General features: G+C 42.6%; 1 protein-coding gene across 1 annotated transcript in view; it reads left to right on the forward strand.

Moving 5' to 3' along the window:
- LOC149454407 (1-phosphatidylinositol 4,5-bisphosphate phosphodiesterase beta-1-like) overlaps positions 1 to 8738 on the forward strand; it is a gene marked incomplete at its 5' end in the record, with an annotated part of 211017 nt that extends 202279 nt beyond the window's left edge. The window contains one exon of the mRNA XM_089687595.1: positions 861 to 8738. Coding sequence (XP_089543721.1) covers positions 861 to 1094 — 234 coding nt within the window. The remainder of the gene's footprint in view (positions 1 to 860) is intronic.
- Positions 8739 to 12021: the final 3283 nt, after the last annotated feature.

The raw sequence follows: 12021 nt of genomic DNA on the forward strand, positions 1-12021 counted from the left end.
TTCGATTGCCACCGAAAGAAAGCTCTGTGTGAAAAAAAAAATGATATAAATTTCATTTGGGTACAGCATTGCACGACCGCCAGGGGCGGACTGACCATTTGGACACTGCCCACCTCAGTCTACTCATATGTTCACTGTCCACCCCAATCCATTCACATATGGTCACCATCCACCCCAGTCTATCCTCATATGGTCACCATCCACCCCAGTCTATCCTCATATGGTCACCATCCACCCCAGTCCATCCTCATATGGTTACTATTCACCCCAGTCCACCTTCATATGGTCACTGTCCACTTTAGTCTATCCTCATATGGTCACTGTCTACCCCAGTCTATCCTCATATGGTAATTGTCCACCCCAGTCCACCTTCATATGGTCATTGTCCACCCCATTCCATCCTCATATCGTCAGTGTCTACTCGAGTCCACCTTTGTATGATCACTGTCCACCCCAGTCTATCCTATTATGGTCACTATCCACTTCGGTCTACTCATATGGTCACCATCCACCCCAGTTCAGGGGTGACCATTTGGAAACTCGGGCACTGCCCGAGGGCCGGGGTCAGTAGGGGGCCCCATGAGATGCCCCTGGTACCTTCATAGGCTTTTTTGAGTTTGGGCAAGGACACAGGGGCCCCATGATCCCCTATTGCCCGGGGGCCCCATGATCCCGACCGCGCAATTGGCAGTAAAACTATTGCAGTGCTGAAAAGCAAAAAATGCCCTAATCTTAAAGAGGATAAAACCTTCTGGAGGTCAAATGGGTAAATATAGAATGATAGTCTAAAAAATGCTAATCAAACATCAGCAAGACTGTAAACATTGTCCTTATATCCTTTGTTTGTATTCCAGTTGCAGGTTGAACTTGATCAAGAATATCAAGACAAATTCAAAAGACTTCCCATGGAAATCCAGGAGTTTGTCCAGGAAGCTATGAAGGGAAAATTTAGCGAGGATGGTGAACATAGCTCTGCGCTCTTAACGCCTGACATCGGCAAATCTCCCAATTCTGGAAACCATAAAAGCCTGGATCATGAAGAAGAAGGAGGAGAGGCTGGAACTCCAGAAAAATCATTTGACACATCGCTCTAATGGTGACTGCAACATGGCAATACCTTATTGTGCTGGTAGGGGGCGCCTACACATCGCCTGTAACTTATTGTGTGCGCTGTGAACGCTGCCCCTAGTGGTCGGTGCCGGAAGCTTAAGTGCTCTTTTAAATGCACCCTTCCAGAAGAAGTAGATTTGTATTGCACTCAGCAGTAATTTTTTTGTAACTATTTAACACTATTCTATGTCTTGGAAGAGTTTCTATGTAGGAATTAACATGCATTCAGTTCTGTATTGCTTCTTTGTTGGTGTTGCACAACTAAAAGTAGCTTCCAGCCAAACACACATTACCAAATAGGCAAAACAGATCAGTATGGTGTGTTCTAAGGAGCTTTTATTGAGGACTACAGACCAATATTTATGTTGGTTTCGGGCTACACCGTGATTGACAGATCATTTTTTGGCTTACTCACTAAAGCAGTGTCCTGCGCATTTCTATTGTGCAAAGCCCAATTTACCTGGTGGCCAATCAGGAGTCTGCTTTTACCGACTCCGTGAACTGTAAATTGGCAGCTATGGCTTACTGCACGTTGCATTGCCTTATTAAGTAAGCCCAACTGTCCTTTTTTTAACTGCACCTGAATAGCTAAATATTTGCTTTACGTTTGCACTGAAAGATGAAACCTTTTAATTTGCAAGCACTGGTGGCTTGCCCTTTTTTTGATATTTTATGTACTTGTTATATAAGTAATGAGAGTTACGTCTTGACCGTGGTCGAAGCTTCGGAGGCCATCGCAGGAAGTATTTATCAGTTTATGCGTGTGCCCACAGTATACCTCAGAGGTATTGAGCATGTGGGTTTTATTTATGGGGAACTGAACCCTCAGGAGAAGAAAAAGGGAGCCAATTGTGCATGTTGGAACAAAGAAGACTAACTTCTTGGTTAGATTCTGCAAATTAGTAAAATAAAAATAGGTGTAACAGTTTTTTTTTTTCCTGTGGTATTAGTGTTGTATTGTACGTTGACGTAGTCTTTGGATATAAATTAATTAAAAAAATATATAGATATATATATAAATATATTTTGCAGGATCAAAAATATTAAAGTATTATAGTTTATGTAAACTTTTATGGAAACAAGACAAAAAAAAAACAAAAAAAAAACATATTGTGCTATAATAAACCGTGGAAATTAAGCTGTACAATGTTGCAGCTTCCGTGAAGTGATCAAATTGTTCTGTTTAAAGGTGACATGGTTCCATGTTGATGGACTTTACAATGGTCACAGATCAAATTGTGAACTCCTGGCCACACCGCCCAACAGAACATCAGTCATTATGTCAGACTGCACAATATTCTAATGAGCTGTTCAAGGTTTCGTAGCTCAGGAGATATTGGAATTCACGTTCATCGTGTGGCTACAATGTATGAAGTAGTACTTACTCGTTAATTGTTGACTGTAGGTTTTTTTGAGAGAATATTGACTCAACAACCATAGTTCTGGCAACAGTGTGTGAGTGTCTGTCAATCACAAATGTTCTTTTATGACAGTGCTGGGTTTCCCAAGCCATTTTGGTGAAACTCATCAAGGAAAGGTGAGTCTTGGGCCAGGGACACTATGGAAGCAGCTATGCCACTGATGACCCAATAAATGATCTTCAGAAGTAACAGATATTTGGTGCGTGGCTCTTATCCATCCATCCACAATGCCCATCTTATCCACACCGACCAATATAATGGCAGCCATTATGTCAGACTGCACAATATTCTAATGAGCAGTTAACATCTTCATAGCTCAGGAGACATTGGGAGTCACGGTCTTCGTGTGGCTACAATATATGAAGTTGTACTTGCTTGTTAATTGTTGACTGTAGGCTTTTTTGGAGAGAATATTGACTCAACAACCATAGTTCTGGCTGCCGTGTGTGAGTATCTCTCAATCACAAATGTTTTTCTATGACAGTGCTGGTTTTCCCAAGCCAATTTGGTGAAATTCATCAAAGAAAGGTGAGTCTTGGGACAGGGACACTATGAAAGCATCTATGCCACTGATAACCCAATAAAGGATCTTCAAAAGTAAAAGATATTTGGTGTGTGGCTCTTATCCATCCATCCACAATGCCCATCTTATCCACACCGACCAATATAATGGCAGCCATTATGTCAGACTGCACAATATTCTAATGAGCTGTTAACATCTTCATAGCTCAGGAGACATTGGGAGTCGTGGTCTTCGTGTGGCTACAATATATGAAGTTGTACTTGCTCGTTAAGTGTTGACTGTAGGCTTTTTTGGAGAGAATATTGATTCAACAACCATAGTTTTGGCTGCAGTGTGTGAGTGTCTGTCAATCACAAATGTTTTTCTATGACAGTGCTGGGTTTCCCAAGCTGATTCGGTGAAATGCATCAAAGAAAGGTGAGTCTTGGGACAGGGACACTATGGAAATATCTATGCCATTGATGACCCAATAAAGGATCTTCAGAAGGAAATGATATTTGGTGTGTGGCTCTTATCCATCCGTCCACAATGGCCATCATAGCTCAGGAGATATTGGGAGTCGCGGTCTTCGTGTGGCTACAATATATGCATGTTAATTGTTGACTGTAGGCGGTAGGGGTCATAGTTTTGAGTCTCAATCAGAACACTATCTATATGGAGTTTGCATGTTCACCCTGTACTTGTGTGGTTTTCTTTCAGCTACTCTGGTTTCCCCTAAGACAACACAAAGACATGCCTGTAGGTAAATTGGCCCTAGTATTTTTGTATAAATTGGCTATCAACACATGCTGCATGCCAGTCCCAAGCCAACGAAAATGAGGAGGGTTGAGGAAAGACCCATATTCCTATCGCTCCACCACTATGGTTGGCTGCTTCAATGGTGCCCCTAGTTGCCAGCACTTCATACCTGCTAGCAACAATTTTTTCAGCTGAACTCCAAGATCCCCACAAAAAGGATCCCTTGCATAGTGAGTTTAAAATGCAACCAAAGTCACTGGAAGTACCTTATATTTAACATGAGGAATGAGCCTCCTGTATTAGCCACTGCATAATAATGTGTTTTCTACTAATATAGGTAACAAACAAAGGGTTGGGTAACCACCAGGTTACAACTGGCCTTCTGAAGAACCAGAAGAGCCTCTGGTGGGCCCTCACAAATTCCTTTGAACAGGTATCCTAATATGAGCACTACCTGCATGGAGTTTCCACGTTCTCCCTGTGCTTGTGTGGGTTTCCCATGGGTCCTCCAGTTTCCTCCCACACTTCAAAGACATGCTAGTAGATTAATTGGCCCGGCATACTTTTACAGATTGGCTATGGGCAGGTCACCATATTCTGCATGCTTGTCTCAAGCCCGTTCAAATGGGGAGGGCTGAGGAAAGACCTAGCAACCTACCTTGTACAAAAAAAAAAAATCAATAGAAAAGACTTTAAAGTGCATCCGACTTAGCACCAGAGGGCATGCCGATAGAATTATGTCTTAATGGATAACACACATGATACTACTGTACATATATCCTACATTTTCATATCAGATTTAGATTTTTTTAAGTAAACTTCCAGATGTACTATGAAGTGCAAATGTTTTTTTACATTTCATTTTTTTATTATTCAAAACAAGATAACACATACAACTTATTTTAACTGAAAAAGCACATCATTATACATGTACATCTTTTTTATTTAAAATGTAATTAAACTTCATAATTCTTGAAAGAGAACTCCACTCCCAATGAAGTTACAGTTTTAGTAAATATAAAATGGGTCACTCATCTATACTTTGTGGTGGCCCAGCAGTATTGTACCACTGGTGGTCCAACAGTGGTGTACCATTGTGGTGGTCCAACTGACCTGTACCATTGTGGTGCTCCCACAGAGGTGTACCATTGTGGTGGCCCAACAGCGGTGTACCATTGTGGTGGTCCAACTGACCTGTACCATTGTGGTGGTCTCACAGAGGTGTACCATTGTGGTGGCCCAACAGCGGTGTACCATTGTGGTGACCAAACAGGTGTACCATTGTCGTGGCCAAACAGAGGTGTACGATTGTGGTGGCCCAATTGACCTGGAACATTATGGTCGCCCAACAGCGGTGTACCATTGTGGTGAACAAATAGGTGTACCATTGTGGTGACCCAACAGAGGTTTACCACTGTGGTGGCCCAACAGTGGTGTACTATTGTGGTTGCCCAACAGAGGTGAACCATTATGGTGGCCAAATAGTTTTGTACCTCTGTGGTGGCCTAATAGAGATGTACCATTGTGGTGGCCCAACTGAGGTGTGCCATTGTGGCAGCCCTACTGAGGTGTACCATTGTGGCCAAACAAATGTGTGCCATTGTGGTGGCTATTTTCCATTCTCTGGCTCTGCATGGTTTATAATTTGCCTACCAAGGTCATTTCTTTTTGACGGGCTTGTTTTGGCCTAGGTAAGGTGGAAAAGAAGGTGTGGCCTCATTTCCCATTGTTTCTCCATAGGAAATAAATTTGTCACCTTAATGATATAAAATCATGTTACCTCTGTGTTAATGAATTTGTTTTAGCTGTGTTACTCTACTGACGTATTCACTGCCAAAATGTTTTACAACAATTTATAACATTGATACTATAAAATACAATATCATAGAAAAGGCTTTTTTTAAGGAACTTAACAATTCACTTTCAAATCCCAATGACTAAAAACAATTGTAAATAGTCATTCTGCTAACTCTGACATAGACCAACTTTTTATTTCTAAATAAAGTATCAGTTTAGAAGAGACATGTATATTGACTGTACTAATTTTGAAAAGCGGTTGTTCTCGTCGTTTACTGTATATATACATTTTTATACTGTATCTATGAAGTGACACTTTTTTTTTTGCAACTGTAATGTAATGTGTTACATATCTTGCATTGTTTTGGCTATAACCGTGAAACATTTATCAGTAAGGATCATAAGGAGACCCTGTCACCTACAGTGGAGGAAATGATATTGAACCTCATTTAATAAAGTGTTTGAGGAGAGGAGAGAGTTGGCTGAGTGTGTTGCCCAAGCTGACCAAATCCTCTCTTTCCTTCTCCAACTACAGAATGAAATAATGAGAAGCACAATTTGGTTGAAGGCTATGACAACACGGACTGTTGGACAGTTCTTTACTCAGTCACCTCCCTGAGGCCTAGTGTTGTTTGAACCAATATCAATGAAATAGTCTACTATCAGTGCACTGGGGACTTGCCATTGAACCCTATGGCACTTTGTGATGCCTCGGTGGTGGCAGTACTTTGTATTTTTCCTCACAGATGTCATTAGTTTCTAGTAAACTGAACAATGTAGTTCAAGACACAAAAGGCCTCTGGTATGAAAGTTTTTCCAAAAGAAGAAATGTCTGTATTGCTAGTAGCAACCAAACAGATTCTCCCTTTCATAACCTCGGGTGGATGCAATTAAGTTGACGGTTTCCAGGGAACTGTAGGCCAAGAACTAGCAGAAGCAAATTTTGGTTGATAGCTCAGTTGTGACAGGAGGAGGTTCCATGATATCATTTTGCTATGGCTCCAGGTGTTGTCAAGAGCATTCATAACCAGTGAGGCACACTATATGGCTGAAGGTTTGTGGACCCAAGAATACCAATATGTGCTTGTGGAACATCCAGTTCCAAAACATTGGGCATATGGAGTCACCACATCCCAAGGATCTGGAGTGTGCCCAGGAATGTGTGTAGGTAAGTTGCTGCCTGGGGTGGCCTTGTTGTCTGCTCCAGGTTTCCAACACTCCAACCTCCTCATGCCACCCCAGTTTTGCTTCCTTCCCCCTTTTTTGGTTGCTAAGATGCTGGTACAGCTACCAATGACGGCATGGTCCAGCCAGGAACATCCAAGTAATGAATGATGCTGTGTCCTAATGGTTGCTAGGTTGTAGGCAGTTGGATTGGACAGTGTCATTGGCTGTTATGATTCATGTGGCAAACCAATGGCTCTGTGTGTCTCAGCTGCCACCAGTTCAATAGCAACCAGCTTAGTAACACTCAATATTACTGAGCTGCGGTAAGGTGTTCCCCACCAAATTCTTTCCTCACTTTGCCTCATTGGCATCACACCTCTAAGCACTCATTTACACTTGTGCCAGCCCTTGAAGCCCCTCTGAAAAGCCATCCACGGTGGATTGCTTTTCAGAAGGCAGGTGACTCTGATGCGATATGTTGCCTGTTCACTACCTGTTTTAACCCAGGGTCACATTTGGTGGTGGTACTGCCCACCGAAAGTGTCTACGGGTATACATTTTTTTCTGCAGCATGTGTGTACAATCCACTTCCGCCACTGTGTAAGATTGAGGGAAGGCAGTCAGGAGGTGGCAAAACAGCTGCTCAACCTAATTTTACCACCGCAAGTGTGACCGAGTCCTAAGTGTGTCTATGAAAATTTGTGTCCGTTGAGCCAAAAAGATCAGGTGAGGTGGCTGTCATCCCATTCCAAATGAACCTAAAGGTGTTCATTTGTTCAATAGGGCCAGGGCTCTGTGCAGACCATTGGAGTTCGTCCACTCATCCAAGCAGGTTTTTATGGAGCGCGGTCATGCTGGAACAGAAAAGGAGTCTTCCCCAAACGTTTGTCATAAGGTTGGAGGCTCGCAATTGACTACAATTCCCTTGTTTCTTGTGGCATTTACCATACCCTTCCATGGAAATACCTGAATTCCATAATTTTGCTCATATACTGGATGTGATGGTCAAGTTTTCACAAACTTTTGATCATATAGCATATTATGTCGGTGCTGGCTGTAGGTTCCTTCATAAAGGACCCGCCATCAGCAACTGAATGAGCGACCTCAGCAATACTGTTAACTACAGTAGACACCTAAGCGCAAATAAAACATGTTTTTTACTTACATTATTACTAAGCCAGATGGCTATTTTAGCTCTTCTGGTACCTCATGACCACCCTGAACACCCTCAATTTCATTGTGACCAACCGGATTATGAGAGGTGTTGAGATCCAGTTGGTTGCTAGATACAGAACATAAAGTTTCTTCGATAGCCTTTCAAACACGAGGTCCAAAATATCTCTCTCTATTGCTCATAGGCAACAGGCGCACTTTAATTTTACTTGAACTAGTTAAAAAAAATGTAAGAAATTAAAGAAGGGTTTTTCTCATGTACTGGTCTTTTGCCTTTTCCGTGTTTGCCTTGTTACGTGTTGAACATGTGAAATAGTTCATAGTGAATTTTCTGTCTTGTAAAATAGAACATATACAATGAATATTCTTGATTGTATACTTTGGATATCTGTATACTACTGAGAACCACTTGGATTTTCCAAGTCGATACACAATGAAAAAGAAGAAAAACGTCTCTAAGCAAATGCCGGCCATTTTGAATTTATCATACTCCAGTTTTTTTATGTTCATGAAAAAAAAGCTCACACACTAAAAGGACATTGTCTAAAATTTTGCAAAATGAATGTTATAGTAAACATGGTATTAATATTGTAAGTGGTTTATTAGACTTTGTGATTTGTATGTCAGAGGCATAGGAATAAAAATTACCTATGTATTTAGGTTGTTCATTTCAAATCAGTATATAGTTCACAAATGATTTTAAATTTGGGGTAAAAATTCTATGCAATTTTGTGGCATGGTGTTTCTTCCAGCTGTAACTTTGTGCTTTCATCACAGATCCAAAGGACAAATAAAACTATTAACACAAAGATGACTCTGTATTGTTTTTATGTTATATATCTACAGTATGTCCTAAACCAGTGGTCTCCAAACTGCTGCTCTTTGCTTGCTTTTATCCGACCCTCGGGGGCATTATGGCATTATTCCCCCTATTGTCAGCAACAGTGGAGCATAGCTCCTGCCACTGACAGTGGGGCACTATTCCTACCACTGACACCAATGATAGGGCACTATTCCTACCACTGACACCAATGATGGGGCACTATTCCTCCCACTGATGCCAATGATGGGACACTATTCCTCCCACTGATACCAGTGATGGGGCACTATTCCTCCCACTGACACCAATGATGGGGCACTATTCCTCCCACTGATACCAATGATGGGACACTATTCCTCCCACTGACACCAATGATGGGGCACTATTCCTCCCACTGACACCAATGATGGGGCACAATTCCTCCCACTGATGCCAGTGATGGGGCACTATTCCTCCCACTGACACCAATGATGGGGCACTATTCTTACCACTGACACCATTGATGGGGCACTATTCCTCCCACTGACACCAATGATGGGGCACTATTCCTCCCACTGATGCCAATGATGGGACACTATTCCTACCACTGACACCAATGATGGGGCACTATTCATCCCACTGACACCAATGATGGGACACTATTCCTCCCACTGACACCAATGATGGGGTACTATTCCTCCCACTGATGCCAATGATGGGGCTCTATTCCTCCCACTGACACCAATGATGGGGCTCTATTCCTCCCACTGACACCAATGATGGGACACTATTCCTACCACTGACACCAATGATGGGGCACTATTCCTCCCACTGACACCAATGATGGGCTACTATTCCTCCCACTGATGCCAATGATGGGGCTCTATTCCTCCCACTGACACCAATGATAGGGCACTATTCCTCCGACTGATGCCAATTATTGGGCACTATTGCTTCTCCAAATACTAACAATGGGGCACTACTACTACTGCCACAGAATTTGTGTATCTGTCTCTCCAGTCTCTAGATTTACACATCTCTGCCAAACAGCACAGCTTTGTCTGACAGGGGAAGGGATCTGCTCTTTCTCTGCTGCAGTTTCATTTTAATTCACAAGTCTCCTTCCCATCCTGTGGCTGCACAGGGATGACAGAAGCAGCACACTGATGATTTCATCTCTCTGCACCCCCACATCAGAATGGCTAGATCCAGCCCTGGCCACTACTGAGCGAGGGATCAGCAGAGGTGGGGGTAACTACTGAGCAAGAGATCAGCAAAGCTGTGGGTACTACTGAGCGGGGAATCAGCAGAGCTGGGGGTACTACTGAACAGGGAAACTGCTGAACAAGGGTACTAATAAGCTGGGAATAAGCTAAACAAGGGTACTAGTGAGCTGAAGATGTGGTGAGAAGGGGCACTGCTGAGCTGAGGAGTGGAATAGCTCAAGGACACAGTCTACTCACCCAAATCTTTGTTTCAGGGCTTTCTTGCCCACTTTTAACAGAAAGTTCCAAATCAAACACAAAGGTTATCCTTGCACGGTTTTTCAAAATTCCTCAGCAAAAACAAATATCAACCTCATGGCTTGCTCTGTCCTCACGGGCCTCAGGCCCTTGTCTATCTCAAACACACATTTTATGGCCCTATCATCTCACAGGTATTGGCCCACACCCTGACCTCTGGGTGGAGACCTCTTCTGACATCTGGGTGGAGCCCTGAACCATTGTTAGCCTCCTTACTAAATAGGGTATGTCACCTGCACAATTAATTTGCTAGTTGTCAGGAAACCATTGACCCAGGTGTGGTTACTTCATCCCAACCAATACTAAGGCCTCCAGGGTCCAGGACCATACCAAGGTTTGCCTACCTTGTTGAAAACTGAGAAGCTAGTTTTCTCAATTTAGAACATACATCCTGGAGCCCCTCAGCTTTTAATGGTGAGAACCCCGGGTGCCCCCTAACACTTTTCACTCCGTGACAAGGTGCAGCACTCAATATATACTGGTAAAAACAAATATACTGGTAAAAATTAAAATATACTGGTAGAAATAAAAAAGTGTTCCTAAGATTGGACATGTAGACATTTACATTCCAGGCACATGAGAAGAGGTGCGTCATAGACTCTCCCAATGATCTGTAATAGTGAAGAAAGGATATTGTATATGGAAAATTAATGGGTCAAGGCCGGCTGCAGTGACAGATCTGACAATAGGCTAGGCAAACTATGTCTGTGGAGCATTACATATCTATCAATTTTTAAATTTCGTTTTGCATCTGTGTGTGGAAAATTCTAGAACACTGAAGCACAAATTAATAAAAACCTGCAGAACAGGCTGATTAGCTTCAAATTTCATTTTTCAGATTCAGCGAGATTTCGAATTGTAGCAGAATTTCTTTCTGCCTTTTTTTAATGGAAAAGGGGGTGAATGTAACCATCTTATTTTCAGTTATTACTCTATAGCAGAGGTCCCCAAACTGCAGTCCGGGAGTCGGATGCAGACCTTTCCCACCTTTATCTGGCCTTTGGGGCACTTTTCTTCCCACTGATATTAGGCACTATTTCTCCTATTGACACCAACGATGTGGAGCTATTCCTTCCACTGATACAATGAAGGAGCACTATTCCTCCCACTGACACCAATGATGGGGCACTATTCCTCCCACTGATACCAATGATGGGGCACTATTCCTCCCTCTGACACCAATGATGGGGCACTATTCCTCCCACTGACACCAATGATGGGGCATTATTCCTCCACTGACACCAATGATGGGGCACTATTCCTCCCACTGATACCAATGATGTGGCACTATTTCTCCTACTGATACCAATGATGGGGCACTATTCCTCCCACTGACACCAATGATGGGGCACTATTCCTCCCACTGATACCAATGATGGGGCACTATTTCTCCTACTGATACCAATGATAGGCATTATGCCTCCCACTGACAACAATAATGAGCGATATTCCTCCCACTGACACCAATGGCGGGGCAGTATCCCTCTCACTGACACTAATGACAGAGCACTATTCCTCCCAAAGAAACCAAAGATGCATTGTTTATTCCCACTGCCACCAGGACAATTTGTATTCCCAAAGACCACAGTCTGCCCCCCTAAAGTCTGAACGACATTAAACTGGCCTTTTCTTTAGAAAGCTTGGGGACTGCTGCTCTATACTATCCAAAGTAGTGAATATGGTGCCACATGTGTGAATGTACAAATACGTTTGGACTTTTGTAGCACGTCTTACAACAAATTGTTTATAAAATTATTTTGTTTATTTAGA

Source organism: Staurois parvus, unplaced genomic scaffold, assembly GCF_062004578.1.
Source record: "Staurois parvus isolate SC_StPar_1 unplaced genomic scaffold, SC_StPar_1.0 ptg000431l, whole genome shotgun sequence".
NCBI classification, from domain to species: domain Eukaryota; kingdom Metazoa; phylum Chordata; class Amphibia; order Anura; family Ranidae; genus Staurois; species Staurois parvus.